General features: G+C 30.4%; 3 protein-coding genes and 1 non-coding gene across 8 annotated transcripts; 2 read left to right on the plus strand and 2 right to left on the minus strand.

The window, feature by feature from the left end:
• Positions 1–1913, plus strand: LOC137826088 (uncharacterized). Its single transcript, XM_068631937.1, has 2 exons — positions 1–684; positions 1700–1913. The coding sequence occupies exon 1, from the start codon at positions 312–314 to the stop codon at positions 648–650; it is 339 nt and encodes a 112-aa protein (XP_068488038.1). The 5' UTR covers positions 1–311; the 3' UTR covers positions 651–684; positions 1700–1913.
• Positions 1914–5664: 3751 nt separating this feature from the next.
• LOC137826306 (uncharacterized) lies at positions 5665–9853 on the minus strand. Of its 5 annotated transcripts, XM_068632232.1 has the most exons (6): positions 9651–9829; positions 8313–8367; positions 7762–7908; positions 7115–7217; positions 6297–6477; positions 5665–6048 (listed from the first exon to the last, which is right to left on the minus strand). In XM_068632232.1, the coding sequence occupies exons 3-6, from the start codon at positions 7873–7875 to the stop codon at positions 6000–6002; spliced, it is 447 nt and encodes a 148-aa protein (XP_068488333.1). In that variant the 5' UTR covers positions 7876–7908; positions 8313–8367; positions 9651–9829; the 3' UTR covers positions 5665–5999. The 5 variants fall into 5 exon arrangements, with proteins under 5 accessions (XP_068488333.1, XP_068488334.1, XP_068488332.1 ...); XM_068632233.1 differs by lacking the exon at positions 8313–8367 and having other exon boundaries at positions 9651–9853; XM_068632231.1 differs by lacking the exon at positions 8313–8367 and having other exon boundaries at positions 7762–7900; positions 9651–9817.
• A 2173-nt stretch (positions 9854–12026) lies between these two features.
• LOC137825964 (protein PEP-RELATED DEVELOPMENT ARRESTED 1, chloroplastic) lies at positions 12027–17852 on the minus strand. The gene is made up of 9 exons (XM_068631785.1): positions 17478–17852; positions 16534–16689; positions 15729–15797; positions 15452–15622; positions 14758–14901; positions 14411–14560; positions 14229–14294; positions 13947–14006; positions 12027–12403 (listed from the first exon to the last, which is right to left on the minus strand). The coding sequence occupies exons 1-9, from the start codon at positions 17766–17768 to the stop codon at positions 12356–12358; spliced, it is 1155 nt and encodes a 384-aa protein (XP_068487886.1). The 5' UTR covers positions 17769–17852; the 3' UTR covers positions 12027–12355.
• Positions 17853–17921: 69 nt separating this feature from the next.
• Positions 17922–17994, plus strand: TRNAK-UUU (transfer RNA lysine (anticodon UUU)). Its single transcript has one exon. It is a non-coding gene; the product is annotated as a tRNA-Lys (tRNA).
• Positions 17995–23362: the final 5368 nt, after the last annotated feature.

Below are 23362 nucleotides of genomic sequence, written 5' to 3' on the forward strand. Positions count from 1 at the left end.
AATTCAGTTTCAACAAACACTCAACCTAGCAATACAAGTCCAGCAGCAGAACCAATGCTTAGCCTTCCTCTTCTTAACAATATCCCAATTTCCAATACAACATAATTTCTCTGATCCCTTTCCTTCTGTGGGACTCTCTATCCCCAACACCCCATCAAACCTTTGCATCCAAATCATCGCTCTCAGGAAATACCCTCTTCATCACTTTCACCTCAATCCCTTCAAATTCACACCCCCACATAATTTCACCTATTTCCCCAACTGGGTTCTAATCAAAATCTCATTTTTTTGCCTATGCTTTTCTGAAAGCCATGAATTTCAGGAGCTTGGAGGATTTCTGGGCCTTTTATGTCAACCAGCATTCGAAGCCATCCACGAGGAGGTGGCACTTTGTGGGCACGCTCTTCAGTATCTTCTTCTTGCTCTGTTCATTTTTCTTCAGCTGGTGGTTCTTGTTCTTTGTGCCTTTTTCTGGCTATGGTTGTGCCTGGTACAGTCACTTCTTTGTGGAAGGGAATGTTCCAGCATCTTTTGGGCACCCCTTTTGGTCGCTTTTATGTGATTTTAAGATGTTTGGGTTGATGCTTACTGGGAAAATGGATAGAGAGATCAAGAGGCTTGGGAAAAGACCTGTGCTGCAAGTGTTCTGATTTCTAGTGATCAGATTGGCCCCTTTTGTTTGAGGTGAGTTTGCATGTGAACCTCTATGTGTGTGTTTAATAATTATGTGTTTCAATCTTTTATTTGTTGAGTTTAATTTCTATGAACTTTCAGTGTAAAGTAATTCTTAAGGTCAACAATTCAGAAATCGATCAGAAACCATTTTTCGAAAGACTTGGAAGTAGGAGAATTTCCACTTCTGGTTCTCAACGAGCTTCTTGAAGAAATATATTAGAGAGATTCTAAGTAGCCGATCAAGTTTCTTCAACTTAAAAACCCGAATTCTCAACTAAGAGTTAAACAAATTCCTAAACTAAATTTATTTGAAATATAATGATGTAAAATTTTAAAAATATAAAATTACGATTTTCTTTAGGTTTCTTGAAATTATTTACCCTTACAGAAAGACTGTCACATATTAATCTTTTTTTTTCTTTTTTGTGTGCGTGTATATGGTGAGTAGATTTTGTTTTCATCAACTTTATCGGCTATGGATGACTTTGCTGAAATATATGGATGGTTTCATTAACTGGGTGAGAACAAGCTGTGCCTGAGTGTGCTGCTGCAATTTGTTGGCGGCATGACTTTGCAGAAATGTCATAGTTGGTGGGCAAAGATATAAATTGAAGATACATGAATGTTGAAATTGTTTTGATAATGCCTGCATTTCCTGAAAATCAAAGGCAATAACGTTTTCTAGGTAGACGCAGTGCATTCCAACAATCTAACGTGATTTAATAGAAAAGTTCACTCTGAGCTAATTCCATAAGATACTAGAAGCTAATTCCAGGTGACCATCATACCATTGAAAAGATTGCACTAGAACGATGTGCTAGGATTTTACTAAGCTTAGCTTCTACTTTACAAATGAGATTATATAATGAAGTTTCTTTGTACAAGGGGTTCGGAAAGGGTATCATTTTTAGCTTTAAATCTCTTTCTAGGAAGATTTGGATAATTCTGAAAGTACCTTGGTCCATTTTCTTCTGGTCAGTATGCTTTTAGCAAAGTAACCCGAATTATTTTCTTTTTGGTATAGGTTCGCAACGACCTTGCAAGATTTGAAAGAACCCTTTTGAATGGCGTCACAGAAGATGAGAAGACCAACAATTTGTCTTATTAAACTTCATATTGAGAACTTCTGTATCTAATTGAATAAAACAACCCTTAGATTTTTATCATATTGAGAACTTCCATTTGATTTTCTGTAAAATAAATTTTTGCCTTTAAATAGATTTTTGGTTAGGACTGTATTAAGGCCTCTCTTTGGTGTTCTTCCCATTATTTTCTTTGAATTTCCCTTACTAGCATCCAGAGAGATTGAAGAGATATTTTGCTCTGATGACTTTTTGTTTATTAATGTATTTGCGTGTATTAGAGTTTGAGCATCAAGAGAGTTGAAAAAAAAAAAAAATAAGTTGTGAAATGGTAATATGTTTTATTATTAGCTGAATGAGTGCATGGCAAATATAAAACATACAAGGAGCTTACTAACTTGTTTAAAACTGAATATAGAGTTCTAGAATGTTATAGAGGCAACTACTTCAGTTACACATTTACAACTATAACGCCTCAAACTCTGTGCCTGCAACTGAGTTACTGAGAAGAAGCGGGTCTCATAAAAAGTCCACAATCATAGTGCCTTTTAAGTATTGAAGAATTTGTTTCACGACCTTCCAATGTTCAGCTAAGGGTTGGTACATAAATTAGCACAGTTAGATGACACTAAAGCTGAGTTCAGGTATGGTCACTGATATACGTCAGTGCACCTACATTGTTGTGACAGAGAGCTAGATCCTCCATACAGTCAGTTCCATGTTTGAGTATTGAGATAACTTGTTAACCTGAAACTTTTCATGCTTGAGTGACATTTTGGGAGACAGTTTCAATTACGGATCCGAGCTTCTCAATTTGATGTTCATATGCGAAGAAAAGAGCTTTAATTTCTTTGGAGTCAAACGTTTTGGATTTGCTATGTATGAGAGTAACCAGAGACTTGTACTCAAATGGTAATCCATCCAAGATGACATCAGTGTGTTTTTGAATAGGGATGTGTTCACCACGGATGTGAGAGAACAAGAGTTTGGATTCTCAGAAGAAATTCAGTAATGGATTCCTTGGTTCAATGCGTAACTCCCTAGCTTTGGTATGAGCATGGAAATGGTTGTAAATCTTTTCCTAGAGTTGCCAAGAGTGCATGCTTCCAGTGACCACGGGCAAATGGACGCTGATAGTAGCAATTGGATCCGTGTTAACATCATTTTGTCTTGTTTACGTACATAGTATGCTGGATTTTCAATTCCTGCATCACAGTTTGCCTGTGTCAGATACTGCAAAGGAATCTACAGGTTCAGCTAATTTTATGAAGATAATGACTGTGCAGAACTGCTCAACCTGTTGCTATCATACAAGAAAATTCTTGTGCCATGAGTGACTCAGGTTGCAAAGGTGGTGTAGATGCTGATTGTGGCAGTGAGGGTGAATTGGGTGGTTGTGGTGTGGGATCAGAAGCCATTGTTGAGGATCTTAAAGCCTTTGTATCATGTTTAAAGTTTTGAGTGTCGTGAAAATATGAAAAGTAAATTGAATTCTGAAATTGTTATTTGTTCCATAATCAACTGAATGAGTAAAAGGGCAATAATAACACTAGAAGCTTGCTAACTTGTCTAACTGGTTACTAATTTTTTTATCAACGAACATTTTTTAGCTCAATAATTACACCATACTCATACAAGATTAGATCAGATGACCTCTTGAGTAACATATTTCTCCTAATCATTCAAAGATTTCATTTCATTAATATGACAACAATCATTCATCATTATGAAAACACATTCTTGTAGCCATACTCATGTTAAGATAAACAAGTAATTAAAATTATCATAAACCACTTTTTAAAACTTTTCGAACTAACTTAAAAAAAAAGATAAAATACTTTTAAGTGAGATCCCTGCAACAATCCATAATTTAAAATTCAATATTTTTTCTGTCCATATATCATCGCTTAAATAAGGAGAAGTTACTTGAGTAATATCCTTTGTATAGTTTGAAGGGAAATATCTAAAATTTAAGTCAATTCGCTTAGTTTTTTTTTCCATTGTTTTTCCTTTTATGTATATAATACTTATATATAAATTATAATATAAAAATTATTATTCAAATACTCTTTTAAAGAAAAATATTTTTTTATCTTAATACTACTTTTTTTTTAAATTATATAACTTATTTATAGTTTTGAAAAAAAATAACTCTAAATATAATAAAATTTTGTCTCTTTGTTCATACCAATTTATATGATAATATATATATAAATTATTTAACATAGAATTATATATATATATATATAAATTATTTAACATAGAATCTTTTATATATATATATATATATTTATAATTATTGTAACATAGAATTAAAATATATTATTTATTTTTCATTGATCAAGTTAGGTTTTATTAGAAAATTTGTTTTAACATGATTGAATAACTTTGGAAATAGAGCCAAAGTTTTCAATATTATGAAACATTTATCTGACAAATAGACTGAGACTTGTTCATTATGTAATTCTTAAACCATAGTAACACTAGTGACTTCACTGAAAACTGCTAGATACGACAAGATGTTTTATTGTGATTTTAGTTTATTTAGGAGAGAAAAATTATTTCATTTGTACAATTCACTTTCCTTATCTCATGTAAATGACTTGCTTTGATGTATGAATTTGATCAAAGGTCAGGCATTTTAAGTTAGCTTGGTCAAGAATCATGCTAGTGTCATTAGCTTACTATCAATTCTTTGTTTTTCTTTGATAGTTTTTGGATTCTTCATCTCAATGATGACTTAAAACTTGTTGGGATTGACTTGAATTCCCATATTGAATATATATAAAATTTAAAGAAAATTCATCATCAATAAAAACATATATTTTTTATATGAACGATAAACAATTAGACGGTTTAATAGTCAGATATCATATGTGGAATTTAAGTTCATATGTTTTGATGATATCAAAAAACTAATATGATGATTTACTTGTATGATGACTAATATAACAACATTTTCTACAATTGCAATAAGAAGTAAATCCTTTAAGCATCTATAACTTTTGTTCATGACAAAGAGTCTAATAGAATTGTTCATGACAGATGCTTTTATAAGACTTATTAATTGCATAACATAATTTAGCCTGAATATTTTAGTTGAGATTTAAATGATATGATGTATCTATGATTAACTTTAGTTGGTGAAGTTATAGTATACAATAGACCCTTCGAGCATCTACAATATTGTTCATGATAAATGTGTTGAACAAGTAACAAGTTTTAATTAGGACAGTCAAACAAAATGTTTTGAATGCATATATTATATCCAAAAATAAAAAATTCCAATATATGTAATAACTATATTTGAACATGTTTTTTTTTATATTTTTAAATTCTTCATTTCCAATATAGACTTGTTCAAATTAAATCTTATAAATATCTTTTTAGTATATTACAAATATCTCCCAATCTTTTTTGTATATCTCTTCTCATTTTTAATATAGATTTGTTGAAATTAAATCTTACGAAAATCTATTTAATATATTGTTGATATCTCCCAATCTTTTTGTATATCTTTAAATTTTTTATTTTTAATATAGATTTGTTCAAATTGAATCTTACGAATATCTTTTTAATATATTGCAAGTATTTTCCAATTTTTTTTAACATGAATTCGTTTTTACTAACTCGTATTGTAAATACTTTTAAATTATTTTCTTAAACATATTTGAAAATAAGAACAAATTGAAAGATATAAATTCAAATTTTTTATTTTTAGTGTCTAAACAAAAAGATAAAGATATGAATATTTTAGTATCCAAACTTTACAAAATATTTTCTGAAAGACGATCTATTAAACAACAAATTAGATCATCTAATTATTTTATCTATTGCAAAAAGAGTCTAAACCTCTATTCAACCTATCTTTCGAGCCAATTGGATTTACAAAACACACATCTAATCCTTGGTTTTATAATATGTAAATTGATATAATATATATAATGCATAAGCAATGTTAATTTTTAAGAAAGAGCATTTAAAATTACATTTTAGAAATGAAAAACAAAATGCCCAACAAACATTATGAGCAGCCTAATTAATTAATCTTGCAAATTAAGCAAAATTGGGGAGAAACTCTAAATGAGAGTTTCCAAAGTAAAAACTAAGCCTAATAATTACTCTTGTATGCAAATTAAGAAATTGGAGAGAAACTCTAAATGAGAGTTTCCAAAGCAAAAACTATAGGTGTTGCGATCAAGATAAACTAGAATTTTAGCCCCTCCAATAACTGCAAATCTTTCATTCAGCACTTCCAACTTTTTGTTTCTTTCGTTTGGATGTTGGTGGACTGCACAGAAAAAATAATATATCAACATTAATATAAATAAAAATTTCATAAAAACACAACAGTCATAAGGGCTGAAGAACATTCAATTTAATCCACATCTTTTTCCATCAAAAATCAATTGAAAATACAGTCTATTTACAAGAAATTATTATATGGTTTTAGTACTAGCATAGTCTCAAATCAACTGATTTCCACAAGACACATTGTCCGTGGTTATAAATTCGTTCTAGTAAGCTTGGTAAACATACCTTAGAAGAAATGCTTGTATATCAACACCAAGACTTGTATTTAGCTCATCAATATTTACATCAACCTCATTGTTACATTTCAATAGGTTGCAAGCATCTAAACTTGAAGCTGATCTTGCCGTATTGGATATAAGTGATGATTCCTTTATCTGTGACTTTAGATGTTCCATCAAAACAAGTGCTGCAAAGAGGCTCATTGGGAGTTAGAAAATGTAGGTAATTAGAAATCATGTCTTACAAAGGACACAATGTGGATTGATTTTGACGCACCTGGTAGTACAAATTTCAATTAATTTGCAACGAGTACAGTTAAATCAAATTAAATTCAGTTCTAAATCACAGAAATTCAAATTGATGGCACAAATCATGAAGTATGACAGCAATTATGTAGCATTTCATTGCATGTATGCAACATTACAGACACAACAGCCAAGGACAGGTCAGTGTCCTTCAATGATTTAAATGGATGAAACCAAGCGAAGAACATCCTAAATCTTGATTAAATTAATTCTTGAATTCTTGTTACATGAACAGAAACGTCAGTGCAATCTAGTCACTTTATAAAGGTTAAGATTATTACTAATTCCTGATATAAGGGATATATGCTTTTTATATAATAGAGTAACTTCCAGAACATTGCCCCACCATTAATCTTATCATTATGCAACAAAACAACAAAAAAGAAAAGAGATATAAATCAACCAGAAAAAAGCCATAGAATTTTCTTTTTATTGCATTCACTATCAATGAACATTATGCATGCGAAAAATTAAAAAGAAATGCATACAAGTAAGGAAAATAAGAGCTATAGAGCATACCAATAGCTCGAATCATTTTGAGGTTGAATTTATCAGCCATCTTCTTACAACCTATCATTTTTGCTCGTTGAATGATCAACAATTTCAAGCCAATCAGCATGTCCTGACAATTTTCAAATTTTGACCATAAATTTTTGCAAGAGAAATAGCACTCAAAATTGAATGAAGACATCCAAATTCAAGAAACAAGCATTAATGAACTAGATTTAACTTGATCTAAGGCAAGGCTATATAACAAGTCATTCTTTAATGAACTAGATATAGCCTGGTCTACTTAAATAGATTTGCACACATAACTAGGTCTAAGACACAGACTCTGTCACACAGCCATTCTTTAATAAACAAAGTGAAATGAAAGGACACACCCAATATACATCAAACATGCAAAAAACTAACGTGAAGATATCTTGTCTCCAACCCCTTTACAGATTCACCCAATTACTTTCCCTAATAATATTATAATTCTAAAAGTGTGATTCTTGCATCCTCTGAAATCTCTGAGCACGACTTCTGGTATCAAAGTTTGACCAAAACACTTAAAAACACAAAACTAACATTATCTAATGCAACCAACCTAGATAATCTAAAACAAAGAAAATGATCATGAAATGTGATAGATCAAGTGAATGAAAAGCAAAGAGATTTACAATCTCAGACTCTGAAAGGGAGCAAAGCCAAGCAACATCTTCAATCCCAGTCTCGCAATTTTTATCTGCCTCAACAATGTGTTTCAACCTTTTCTTCATGCGTATGCCTTTCATAGGGTCAAACTGATGACTATAAGATCTGAATTCCTATTAAAATTTTAATTAAAATAGTGTTAGTAAAAAACTATATATAAAAAAAAACAGTGTTGTTTTGCACAAATAACAAAAAACGAATATTATCAAGTAAAAAATATATATCTATCATATGCCCAAAACAAACCAACCAAGGGAAGGAAAATTAATGAAACCCCAACTGAAAGATAAAAGTACCAATAGACACAAATGCAATTTTAGTCTAGCATTGAAAAATTGATTCCGACTCCAGAATTGAATTAAATTGAACAACTATAGTAGTTTATGCATTGAATAAAAATGTTGTACTGAATCCTTATTCTGCTACAACTAAAGTTTCAAACAAATTGATTCCACTCTTTCTTTTCGACACAGATAAAACAGAAAAGAAGATTATTTGAAATACTCGGAGATCATACCTTCACTTAGTGCGAGCGAAGAACAATGATGAGAGAGAGTCGTTCACCTTTGCGGCTGAGTTAAACAGAACAACTGGGCTTTTAGGTTTGAGAGTTCAGAAGGGTTCGAGTATTTAGTTATTAACAATAAACTTCTATTTATTTACTTTCGGAAAAAAATACAACTTTTGGTCCTTTTCTTTAAAGTTTGATTTTTTTTAACAGAAGAGATAAATAACAAAGGTAAAGGTCAGTGTGACGGTGTATTTTCATATACTTTTCTATTTTGTAAAGATCATTTTTTTTTTAATTTCTCAATAAATATATAGGGTATTTTTCTTTTCTCTATCTATCAAATGTCAACAGAAAGATTCAATTTTTAGAACTTTTTGAAAATAACCAAAGAAATGTTTTATCTTTTATTTTAGTATACACTTGCCTTTTTTTTTTTTTCTCAATCTTTTTACGTATATAAACCATAAACGAATATTATAGGTTGTATATTGTACAAAATAAGCAATTACTTGCACATAATTAAAATTTAAAATAAATAAATAAATATTTTAAACGTATAAATTATATTATAACTGAAAACAAATAATAAATAAATATTTATTAAGTATTAATATCTGACCGTGACCTGCATGTATATATAACTTGAACTATTTTTTTTTTACCAATAATAATCACATCAACAATTATAATCTTAATCTAATCCTTTATTTGTAATAATTAAATTATTTAAATAAAATATAAAAAATTGTTAATACGAGTAAAAAAACCTTAAACATATTTTCTTTAAATCATTATGAAATATTAAAAATATTTATATCTTAATAATATGTTATTTATATATATATATATATATATATATATATATTACTGTACAATCATTATTAAAATAAATATCCTTAAATAAAAAGGGATGTGAATAAAAATGCATTCCAGAATTTTGTTTTGATCTAGATTTCCAAAATCTATTTTGTCTGCATTCTGTAATAGTTTTTTTTTTCTAGAATAGAATTTTGTTTTTTTAATTATACTCTGAAATTTTATTTGCAAAATACAATAATCTATTCTAGACTTTCTTTTTTTGAATGTATTTTTTTTTAATTTTGAATTTTTATTTTCCGATAAAAGTGTATAGGATGCTGGTTAAAAATGTCGGATTGGGTGCAGGAAGAATACCAAATTGTCAGTGTTTGTGTTGTTGGGAGAACAAGCTTTGTATCACTACCATATTCCATTTTCACATAAATCCTGGTCTTACCTCCTATCAATGTTATCCATGACGCGGCCAAAAAACAAAAAAAACCCTAAACCCAATAAAACACTAATTTGAAACCCAGAAATCCTAACCTGTGTCTCTGTCGCGCCGTTTTTTCGCCGTTTTGCCGCCACTGCCCGCGCTACGTATTGCCTCCGCTAGCGCTGCGTTTCGCCGCCGTCGCTTGCGTAATTCGCTGTCTCCGCCTTCGCGCTACCTCTGCCACTGCGCACGACAAGAAGGGACGACGCATGAAGGAGATGAAGACCCTAAACCTAAGTTTGGGCTTTGGCCCAATAAAACCCTAAACCTCTAATTATTCAAAAAAAAATTAAACCTCTAATTATTCAAATAAAATTTAAATATGCTGTAACTGCTAACCTAAATCGCCAATTATTCAAATAAAATTTAAATATACTGTAGCTGCTTCAGCAGTTAAAACTAATTAAGAATTAAGAATTTAAAACCTATTTAAAATTAGGTTTTGTTGGGCTTATTTTGGCTATAGTTATTGTAATTCAAAGTAAATTTTTTTTATCTTTGTCACAATCCCTTTCATCATAACTATTTCATAAATTATAAATCTATTTTTAATTATTTTATATATAGTAATAACTCGAATAGTAACTCTTTCAATTCAAGTTACGATCTTTGAGTTATGAGTTTTTAAACCCTTTTCGATCTGTCTCCGAGTTACGAATTTGACAAAATTACCTCCTATTACAGGTCATAAATAATTGTCCACAGGCGCACCATTTTATTTGGACTTCACTCTAGCCAAACTCTTTCTTTAGCCAATAACTAAGACTCATTCCTTCAAGAGTGATCACCTGAACTAATTATGCAAAAATAATTTTGAATATATCATAAGAACAATGACAAGGGACTTGAACGAGGTTATGTGATTCAAATTTGTTTTAACTTTAGGTATGCGAAAATATCATCATTAGGAATAATTTTATGTGATTTAGACTTAAAGTATGCTAATATATCATCATTAGGATTAATTGTGGCATCTAAACTTAAAAGCTCATCGTAGTTTTGTTTCTAAACCATAAAGTTTGTAGAAAAAAAAAATAAGAAAAGGGAAAGTCTAAAAAAAACATTACTACCTTTGAACTAGAGTTTGTTAAGTTGCATTCAAATATTTTATCATTTAAGTTGTGTTTGAATGGGGAGAGAATTTGTGGAAAGGAAGGAAGTGGATTTGTGAAGATTTAAGAGGATGCATGAGTTGTGTTTGGATTGCTGAAAGAATTTGTGGGAAGGGGAGGAAGTGAATTTGTGAGAATTTGAAAGAATGTATGAAGTTGTTTGGATTAAGGGATGTTTGAGTGAATTTGTGAAGATATTAAAATTTGTAAATTTAAATTCATTTAAAGAAATAAAGTATAAGTTTACAAATTTATTTTTATTATAAAAAATATTTAAATAATAAAATATAATATTTTTTATATTTTAGTTAATTAAATTGTTGTAAATTATTTTCGTTGAATAATTATTTTTAAAAAAATATGCATAACATAATTAGGGTTATATATATAAAAATTCGAAATTATTATATAAAAATAAATAATTGAAAGATTCAAAATTCTAAATAAATATAAATCTTAAATATTTTATGTCCTATTTAAGTAAAAAATTGAAATATATATAATTCCTACAATATTCAAAATTTTAAATAAATTAAATTTTTAAATATTTAAAATCCTATTTAAATAAAAAATTTAAATGTATAAAATTCCTAAAATATTCAAAATCTTAAATAAATACAAATCTTGAATATTTAATGTCCTATTTAAATAAAAATATGAAATATAAAATATATAGAATTTCTTAAATATTTATAATTTTAAATAAATAAAAATCTAAACATTTAATGTCCTATTTAAATAAAATTATGAAATATATAAAATTCTTAAAATATTCAAAATCTTAAACAAATACGAATCTTAAATATTTAAAGTCCTACTTAAATAAAATTCTAAAATATATTAAATTATTAAAATAATTCAAAATCTTAAATAAATACAAATTATAAATATCTAATGTCCTATTTAAATAAAAATATAAAATTTCTAAAATATTTAAAATCTTAAGTAAATACAAATCCTAAATATTTAATGTTCTATTTAAATAAAAATATAAAATATATAAAATTCCTAAAATATTCAAAATCAATTATAAAAATTTCATAAAAAAATAAAAATAATATTCCATTTAAACACAAACAAGAGAAGAAGAGAAATGATTATCCATTGTCTTCACGTCACACAAAATCGATTATCAACACCAAAAGTATGAAAATCAATTCTCTCATATATTCAAGAACTCAAAATCAATTCTTATAACCAACAAATGAAAAAAATCAATTTTTCCTTCCTACAACATCGATAACAATTGATTCTGGGTTCAAAGTACCAACTACTGAAAATTTCTCACATGATATCAATGTAAACGTGAATCAATTTTCATAAGCAACACTATAACAAAATCACTAATATTTAAAGCATATAATATCTTGGATTCTTGGATGCAGTGATAAACCTATACCACAAAGAGTCCAAATTAAAGTTCACAGACATTTGATTTCTGGCATTCTAGATCTTACATATAATAAATTTACATTGTCACTTTTTGCAAATGTTCTAAAGTTTTATATTATCAGTTATGTTGTCCCTATGAACAGCCTATCAAGTCTTTTTGGCATGGCAGCACAAAAGGCAAAAATAGTGGATAAAAAATGGGCCATCATGCTTCACCTCACCATAAAAAAAATCAGGAGACAGAGAGAGAATTAGCCAAATGCTATCTCCTGAAGAACTTCAAGCGTCTTCTTATGAACCTGAAAAGCAAGGTAAAGAACAAGAGAAACAGTGATTAAGGTGATCATATACATCGCAGTTCACTTTAGAAGATAATTTAATCAGCAAAACCCAACATACATTAGCATCATGCCACCCACCATCATTGCTTCTAGTAATAATTGAGTATTTAAGACTTGAACAGTTCTTCAGGCACAATCAATTCAGCTTTAAAAGCTGGGATGGGGAAACTTTTGTGTAGCATGTTTGCAGTCAAACCTCAAACTTAGGATCTATTTGATTTGAAAAAATATTTTCTTTTTTCATTTCCTATTTTCACAAGATAAAAGTATATTTTGTTTAACTGTTATAAGATAGGATGAACAATACTATTTTTTGTTTTTATAATTTTCTATACATATCTTTGAAAACAAAATTAAGGTAGCATTTATTGCAATTAGTTTAAAAATATAATATGAAAACAGAGAACATTTACACGAACTAAATAAGTCTATAGGGATATTTGGTTTGAGAAAAATATTTTCTGCTTGTTTTCAATGTTTCCAATACAAATTTAAAAAAAAAAAAAACAAAGTGAAATTTTGTAATTAAAAGTGGGAATAAAAAATAAAAACAGAAAACATTTTCCCAAATTGGATGACTGCTTAGGTTTGCAATTGTTGTAGTCAAAGTTACAGTTTCATTTAGGTTATATGCAGCATCATGCAACAGTTCTAAAAATAGAAAGAAACAATATTGAAACAAATATACCCTCCACTATCTATGACTTGAAAAACCAACAGAAAACAAGAGGCTGATGTGCCTAATTAGTTTCTTTCTATTATAGGGTTATTATGCTGCATTCTGTAGTTAAAAATAGCCCCCCATCTTCATAAATAACATTTCTACAAGGTGTTTAAACATACAACAGAAACTGTCGTACCAACTAACAGATATATTCAAAACAAGTTGCTTTTAAAATATTTAAGTCAATAATGAACATTTTACAGAAACAAAATAGCTCTATGAGCTCTAAGAAGCTGATCTCAATCCAGAAGCAAATTATCTTCCTCAGGTTAAACAAGTTTAACTAAATATCAGCTAATGAAATTCCAAAAAATATTACGACCCAGATAAAACAAAAATCTGAAACACATGCATAATTTCACAAATAGATATTTCTGAAGAAAAAGGGATGACACTCTCCGAGGTAGTACAAGAAATTATTATATAGTACAGAACCACCACATGTCCAAGGTCCCAGCAGCCAATATATATGTGACATCGTAGTAGAGTTTTTCAATTTACAAGAAAGAACTAAACTCAGCTACATGTCACATGGAAATAGGTCAAGGGACACATGGTGGTCTCAAACCCTGCAATAATTTCTCCTTATAGTCATGGGTTTGAATAAGGAAACAGTCTCTTTGCATATGTTAGCGTAAGGTTGTGTACCATGACCTCTCTCATACCTTCGCAGGAGCCTTCTAGCACAGGAATACGCTAGTTTTTTTTAGTACATACTTTACAGGGACATTGACCTTGAAAATAGGAATATTTATGAACATGAGAAACAGAATGTACCCATTCCAGATGTTGTGCAGTGATGCCAGAATCAGTTCCAGCATATAAACCAGACAAAACCTGTTAAAATAAGAATTAAGAAACATTAGTTTGAAATGAATTACACAAATGAAGATCATTCAAATCTAATGTGACAATCAGAGTGTTTATCAAGAACTATGGGAGACGGTATGATGGTGAAAAAGAACAGGTGTCCAACATGTGAAATTTTCAACTGGACCAAATATTTTATGTCCACTTGGCTTCAAAACAATACATTCAACACAAAAGATGTAGCATTACCTTGGATACAGTCTCAAGAAACATGCCAGGGCGTACTGGGAGTGTCTTCTCTCCTGCTAAAACTGGCTGCATATCATCGCAGACAAGTTAAATATGCTTTTTTTAAGTGCCTATAACTTACACACATAACAAAACACACCCCTTATTTAAATAACTCACGAGCAGGATGCAATTCAACCCACCTTTCCTAGAAATTCAATTGGTTCGGAATCCAAAGTGTCCTCCTCGTCATACTTGTCTGCACCTTCATCTTTTCCTTGCATTACATTTCTTATCATATCAAGCACCTTTTTCCCTGGTTTTAGAGCCACCAATTTGGTCAAGAAGTCCACCTGCACTGTCAACAGTTTTAAGGATGCCAAGATAGTATTTCTGACACAGAAAGATCATATCTATGTAGTTTAGATTTTCCATCCCCTTTAGCAACAAACAATAATATCTTGTGAAACTGAAATGTTGTGCTAGGTAAGATTTCAGTAGAAGTGACAAACATGCTAAGACCAAAATATGAAAACTATATTTCAAATACCTCAGGTTGAGGAAGTGTATAGAATCCACGGTGGTTTCTTTCATCCATAATTCCCCCTCCCATCATATTGCGAGCTTCTTCTCTAATCAAAACTAGTCTTGCAAGTAGTTTTCGGTCTGGGATAACACGACGATTTTCCATGGCCTGAAAAAATATGACACAACACCAAAAATTAACCAAACAGTTTCAATAAGAATTAAAGAAGCTGCTCCTGAGAGATAAGAAAATAATTTAATAAACAGAAATTGATAGCAAAACAAAAACAACCAAGAAAATTTATATCATTATGGCCCCCAAAATTTAGAATCTCCTAAGTCAACTATTATATAAAGTCAACTACACCTAAATTGATAATGCATACTTAGTAAAAAAAACAAGTTGTAAAACACATGACACAATGATATGATACAAAAAGATAAAAAACAAAAAAAAACGTATCAGTAATTTGATTAGTACGATTTGCAGATGCAAAAATGAAAATACACGATACTAAGATGGTATTGGGGATTTTGTGAATCGTGACATGTAAAAGAGGATAATGCAATTTAGACCAATCTCAAGATCTTCAAGTACATTTTGCACTCATCATCCAATATAAAGACAATCAAATCGTCACCCAAGTATGAGTGCTAGACATTTTTAAGTTCAACAGACAATCTAAGTGGATTTATATAATTGAAGCTTTTATAAATACCTCCAACAAATCATCAGCTTGATTAGCTATATCATTTAGATTTGCCCCTGGAATATGAATCTTCAAGTCATTCTCGCCTTTAAATGCACCACCACCAGCTGCAACTCGGCGCAACAATTCATGCCGGCTATCTTTTTTTGGAGTTCTACATAGAAGACCAACTACTTGAACCTAAAATATGAAGGGGAAAATTCCACATTAATCTAAAACATGTGTAATCAAGAGCCACCCTTTGGTTAGAAAAATTATCAAGAAGTAGCTCAAAGAAGTTCCTTACATGGGGCGGACATTTTTTTGTTAGATGTGATAATATTGTCTCTTTGATCACTTCCAGCAGTTCCTTGCGCTAAAATGCAATAATATGAAATACATAAGCACTTTATTCCTAATCCCCACTTCGTCAAAGTTTCACTGCTCACCAGCATAGAAAACTATGCAATAACAATCATCAATTAAAGGATACTAACAACAATCAAGTGAATTTTAAGGGCAGAGTCGTTGAAAGAGACAAAATATCATGTTTATATGTTCTAATAGGAAGGACGAATATCTGTTTGCTTATTTGAGTTCAAATATGCAGCAGCAAAGCAACTGCAGTGCAGTCAATAAGACTCATGAAAAAAAATAATTTAATTAAAAATGCACTCTCAGTGTAAAGGTCTTTTACACTATTATCCAATCATGATTACCATGCATTTTAAGATTGATGATTTCTGAATAATTACACTTGAGACTGGAAAATGTGAAAAATCTTTAAGAGAGTTCAATTGATCTCTTAGCTAATTCATTCATTTTATATGTATCTTACATCAGTAGTGAAACAAAAAGTTAAACAAATCTAACAAATTAACCTATTCTAACAAGTTAACTCTTTTACACATGTTAAGCAATCCTGACAATTACTTTAGTAGTCATACTTAAGGTGAAATCTAATTGATTGACAGTGTATACATATTTATACTAATAGTGTATCAAAATTAATTTCTTAAAAAAATAAAAACATTAATCTGTTTCTATTTACATGGATTTCAAACTTCATCTAGACAAGTTATAATCTCTTGAAATGAAAAAAAAAAACATACCTTATCATCCTGGTCCTTCTCAGAAAGTTGAATCATGTAGTCAAGGGCTGTCATGAAATCAGACTCCATCTCATCAACTCTCTTTCCTATAACTCCTTGTGCAGCCAACTCCACTGCCACTTTCTCAGAATCCTCATCCATATCCATGTCATCCAACTGAACATAAATTTGTAAACATAATACAAGCTCATGAATCATCACACATTACGATTCACTATGTATCAAGCAAAGGACCACAAACAAAAAATATTTGCAAAAGGAAGATAAACTAAACACTGCTCATAATTGCACTATCTTCACCAAGAAAATGTGTGTGACAAGCATGAATAGCCACACGGAGAGAAAAATATGCAAAAAAAATAAATAAAATCTTTTAAGAGTATCTTAAAAAAGTATATCAACACCATGTCAATCAGAAACAAACTATAGAAGCATTTACAACATTGAATTTTATTGGGAGACACCAATTAAACTTCAAATTAAATAACAATTTATACAATAACAATAAATATATCAGTTTCGAGCGGGAGTGGCCAAACTTCTCCATAAGCACACTTCTAGGTGTGAGAAAAATAAAAAGAAAAAATGCAATAAACTTGCCCATAATAAAAATTAGTTCATGTATAAGCTAATTTGTGGAAGTTGTCATATATAACTTCTCTAGATTCTTATTTTGAACTTATATGTAAACTAATTTTAGTTTATAGATAAGTTCATTTCATATTTTTCTATCCTAAAAATACTTCCGGAGAAGTTTGTCCAAATACGCTTGTTCTCCAGTCTTTATGTATGCTCTTTAACAGTTGTTACAAAGAAAGCTACAATATCTGGTTTCATGAAAAGAAAACAACAACACCAACCTTATATGCAACAAAGTTTAACTCTAAAGAAAACAAATGCAACATCTTTCCGTAGTAATAAGAGTAACAGTAGTAGTAACTCACAAGAGTAATCATTTCTTCCAAAACAGATATAACTTGGTCCCCTCCTCTAAGGAAGGATTCTGTGTGAGTAGGTTCTGAACGCGATTTTCTGTTTGTCCTCTTTTCATCCTTCTCCAGTTCTGGATATCCTCCACCCACCTCGTAACTACCGATGGATGCCCAAATGCGATTATTTCTGGTGAGCTTTTTCAGCCTGAACCTGCACGGGTGGTGCAAGGAACTGAATTTTGGACAGAAAGCTTGGAAAAGATTAGGATAAGTGTAGGAAAGAGAGGGCGCAGCAACAATCATTTCGTGGATTTCACTTCATAATTATCTTATTCAAAGCTCGGGGTTTTTTCACATTCAGGGTTTTAGCACAGAGCTGAGAATGGTAGAATGCGGATAGGATCACAAAAATTATCTATTAAGGACAAAACTTACTAACTAATGATTTTAAACAAAGCCGTCTTAGCTCAGCTGGTAGAGCGCATGGCTTTTAACCATGTGGTCGTGGGTTCGATTCCCACAGACGGCGACGTTATTTTTTACATTTTTATGATTTAACATTTCTACTAAATATTTTTTTTTTTAGTTTAATCTCTTAAATGGGCTTAACAAGATGAAGCCATAAAGTTTATTGTACTAGTGTGCTATCTTTACATTAATATTTTAGTAATTATAAAATCTAAATAAAGTGATAAAAGCTTGTCACTTTTAAAAGTGATTTGAAAACTTGTTTTTCAATTAATAGATAATTAAACTCTGCAAATTTCCCATCCTAAATTACCTGTGAAGTATGTTCTATGTAAGCCAGATTTTTTTTTTGGGTACGTAAAGAATAAGTTATCAAAGCCCATCGATGACTCTCTACTTAACACAATTTTAGACGAAAATTATACCATTTCATGTTTGGTTTCTTCTTCCTCCACCCCTATGTTTTTCTTTCTGCATCCCCACAATTTTGAAAATTCTGAAACTAGCCTTGACCTTTTATTTGGAAAAAGGGCACCGTGGTGGAGTGTGTGCTACGGATTCATCAATCCGGAAGTGAATCATGTTGTTTTCTGGATGATGAGATGTTTCGAAAGCAAATTGTTAATAAATTGTTGATTTTTGAATCTAAAAACCTAATTTTTATTACGGATTGATGGATCTAGAAGATTTACAGATTCCCCAATCCAGAAGATTTACAGTTTCCCAATGCAGAAGATTTATAGATTCCCCAATGCAGAAGATTTACAAATTCTCCAATTCGGAAGATTTATGGATTTCCAAATCCAGAATGTGAAAAAACAAATGCGGATTCTTGATTCTATAAAATTATTGAACTACATTTTGAAAACGATCAAAACGATCAAAATTATTGAACTATATTTTGAACTACAGTCTGCAATATTAGATATAAATTGTGAAAACGATCATCTGAGACACTACCGACCACCACCAAAAGAAACACCTTCTTGTGCTAAGAGATGGAGCAACGCCGCCGCTGTTCAGGAAGAAATGGAATCCGTCTGTGTAGTGTGTGGGCAAAGGAAGGAGAAAGAATAGTTGGTTCTTAAGTACATTTTGGGATTTTTTAAAAATAATAGGGTTATTTTTGTCTTTACATAATATTGTGGGGGTGTAGGAAGAAAAACGTAGGGGTGAAGGAAGAAAAGGCCTTCATGTTTTAGTACAAAATTGGTGCATGTTTAAATCAACTTATTTTAAAGAAATAATGCACAATTGGAAGGTATTTCTTGATCCACTTTTTAGGCTAATGTTACCCAAGGATAATCTGAAATTATTTTCAGTAGTCATAATTATTATTAAAATATTTGAATTGAGTATTTGTTCCTTTTCCACTTTTCCCGTTGAACTTTTTAAACCACAAGTGTCTCTCCCCTCTCTCTAACCCTTCCAGAATATCTGATAGATTTAAAGGACTACTGGAGAAGAATAAACTGTTTTAGATTGAGAAGGAAAAATGCAAAATAACACTAAATTAATATTTACCAAGTTAATTAGAATGGATTAACAATTAAAGTGGATTAACAAATTCAACTATTCTAGACACACACAATTAACAACAATGATCTTCATGCATTCCAATTGGATTTGGAGACATCAAAGCACCTTGTTCAATACATAAAACCCAGCAACCATAATAGTCTGAACTTCAAGAAACGCAGAGAAAACACCAATAAACTCCCACATACTCCCACGAAAAATATCTCAACAAGTAGCAATACTAGGATATCCTCTAGCAGTCCCATTAGTGTTAATTTTAACCTAGCCTGATGAAGGAAACTCCCATCTAACAAGAAGATGACGAAGAACTTTACTAGTATGAGTATTAATACCAAAAAACTTAATCACGCTGAAATCCAACATATCATTCTTCATTGAAATTTACCGAAATAGCCCTAAAAACATCAATCTTATCCTGAAATTTACGCCATATCATTCAAATAGAAAAAGTTGTGACATCAAGCTTAATCAATTTAACCAAAGGACTACCATCACTCTTAATAAAAGAAAGAATATCATTCTTATTAGAGAAATGAGAAGTAAAAAAAATATACCGAACCCAACTCCAAATATGCAAAGCATCAGAACATTCAAAAAAAATAAATGTTGAATAGATTACTCATGCTTTTCACAAAGCGTACACATAGAACATATATGCAAACCTTTATTCTGAATACGTTGATATGTAGGAAGCCGTCCATGAAAAACTTTCTTGAGTACTAGAGTTTTGGAAGGCGAAATAGATGAAAACCAAATGAATTTACCCCAACCACAAGAACTCCTAGTTCCAAGAAAAAAGTCCTAGCCGATTTAAGAGTGAAACAACCAAACTCATCTAGAATCCAATTAGGAATATCTTGTTCCTCCCTAACCATGATATGATTAAAAAAGTGAGGCATATGTTGTAAAGACAATGAAATATTCCAATCACAACCTGTCCAAAACCGAGAGACTGTATCCGGAATGCTAGCACCATCAGATAACCCTGAAATATTTGCTAAAGAAATAGTAGAACACCATTTATCATTCCATAAATTAATAAAAATACTTGTACCGACAAGTATAATCAAGTATAGTAGAATAAAATTGCTTAATTCCAGGTCAAAGAGATGAAGATCCATAAATCATTCTAAACTCGTATTTTGATTTAAGTGTTAGAATATATGGCCTTAAACGAGAGGGGGGGTGAATTGTTTAAGAAAGATTTTAGTAAACTTTTAAGCTTAGAATGAAAATTCTTCAAAAGAACCTTGATTAAGGATTCAGTTTTTCAAATCAAAATAGCAAAAGCACAAAGCTGGAAAAACAATCGGTTGTTTTAGCGAAACAATCGGTTGTTTATACCAGTTTCAAAATATCAAAACTGAATTAAAGAGATAGGGATAGAGAAATTGTACAGAGTTGTTTATACTGGTTCACTCCAAACAAGAGCTACATCCAGTCTTCTTAGAAACCCTGAGGATAACCACTAAGCAATCACCACTTGATCACTTACACCACAACCAAAAGAATGACCTTGAACACCTCAAGAAACACACTCTCCTTGGCCAACACTAAGATTGCTGATCTTGAACACCTCAAGAACACACAACCAATCTCAGCAAAGTACACAAACGAATTGTTCAGCAGTTTACAAAGATTACACTTGTTACAGATGAATATCTGAAATCAATAAGTAGAATCCTATTCCAGCACCTTGATCAATCTCTTAAACTCTTAAGCAATCTCAGAACTCTTTGAAAAACTCTTAGTGAAAAACTTTGTCTCAAGATTCTTATTTCTTAAAAACAGTTTTTCTAAAATTATACAAAGATATAGTTTGTTATCAAATCTTAACAAACTCTTAATTGCATTTAAAATAGATTGGTCAAAGCATTTAATGACTGGAGCGTATTCTGTTAAAGCATTTAAAGCTCAGTCAAAGAAAACAGTTTTTCTGTTATGGTTACAAAACAAACAATCGGTTGTTTCCTCGAATCAATCGGTTGTTTTGTTACTTAACAGTTTTAACCATTCAAAAACAGTTTTCAAACTTTCTCAAAACACCTAAGTGTAAACAATCGGTTGTTTCGACAAAACAATCGGTTGTTTCAACTTAGTTTGAAAAAAATTTTACTTTGATAAAGATTGAGATGCTAATTGCTTGAGATTTAATCTAAGGGTGGATTACAACATTAAACTACCCCATAACAAAGCTTAAACCAGCACAACAACAACAAGCAAAGCAGAGGCTTCAACATCCTTCAAAGGATTTTGGATTCTTCAAAACATTGAACACCACTTGGTTCAACATTAAGAACCCTGGCTTTCAGGAGAAAAGACCAAGGTTTGTTGCTATAAGCAAAGTTCCAAGCAAGCTTAAGAAGATATGCATTATTTTCATGATGAAGATTAATAATCTTCAAACCTCCATCCTTAAGAGCAGAACAAATTGTATCCCAATTCACGATAACTATACCTTTTTTCTTTTTTTCAGAATATCACCAGTCCAAATTAAATTTCGACACCACTACTCAACTTGCTTAAGAAGTAAAAAAGGTCATTTATACATATTAAAGCTATAAGCTAGAAATACAATAATCACTGTATTGACCAACTGAATCCGATTCATTATGCTAAGAGATTTACCTTTCCAAGATGCTAGCTTCAATTTGACTTTATCAGCCAAAGGTAGAAGAAATCAACACTTTGGAGCACCAACAAAGATAGACACTCCTAAATAATTGAAAGGCAAACAACCATAACTACAATAAATAATACGTTGAATTTTGGTAACATATAAACTGTTGCTTTTACTACTTCCAAGATTATTATCAGTTTTCAATTCCCTAAATTGTTTTAATATTTTATTTTTTAGAAAATAATTTATTTAGACCATTACAATTTAATTTTAAATATTGCTTTATTTTCAATTTATTAATTTTGATTATTTATAAATATTTTATTTTGAATATATTATAAACAATGACTTTGTCCTTTAAATATAAATAGTACTTCGAAGGAGTAGTAATTTGGTTTTGGGAAGAGTATATACATGATTTAAATGAAATAGAGTATTAATATTTATTAATTAAATTAAAAAACTCATAAATAGAAAATTTTAATTTAAAACATTTTATAAAAATTATCATTTCATTAAATCCATATTTTTTCTACCTTCTTTTAAAGTTTGAGGGACTCATTTGTCCTTTTCAAGATCATTTATTTATTGGTTATTTGCATGTTTAGGAGTAGATGTTTGTATGTGAAGTTGAAGAGGAAAAGATGAATTTATCCGAAGGTTGTAGTGATATTTTTAGTTTGATGATCACAGTTTTATATAAGTAGCCAAAAACATGAATTGTATTTTGGCAAAATAATTAAATAGAAATCAATTTTATAGACAAAAAATAATTAGTCACTATATTATAATATTTAAGAGACTAAAAAAAATTATTGGTATTTAAAGTAATTTCTATTATTAAGAAAATGTATATACTAGTCTCTAAATTAATATCTAATTAGTTATCAAGGTTTTAGCCACCAATTACTTTAGATTCAAAAATTAGTAGCTAAGACCTTGGTAACTAATTACCATTATGCGATTATTCTTGTATTGAACTTTCCATGATGTCATGATTTTTTTGATTCTTTTTTAAATCTAAGTACTAGATTGGATTATATGTTAGTCTTTGGTAGAACTTACTTAGGAAGTTTCTTCTTGCACCCTACATTTTTCTTCATGCACCCCACAATGTTATGCAAAGACAAACTTATCCTTAATATTTTCTAAAACCCTTAAAATGCACACAACACTCACACTGTACTCTTCCTTCTTCCTTTGCACACAAACTGCACATAGGCATACTGTATTGCTCTCTCAACGGCGACACTACTCAATCTCTTGGCAC

This window comes from Phaseolus vulgaris, chromosome 8, assembly GCF_000499845.2.
Source record: "Phaseolus vulgaris cultivar G19833 chromosome 8, P. vulgaris v2.0, whole genome shotgun sequence".
In the NCBI taxonomy this organism is placed as follows: Eukaryota; Viridiplantae; Streptophyta; class Magnoliopsida; order Fabales; family Fabaceae; genus Phaseolus; species Phaseolus vulgaris.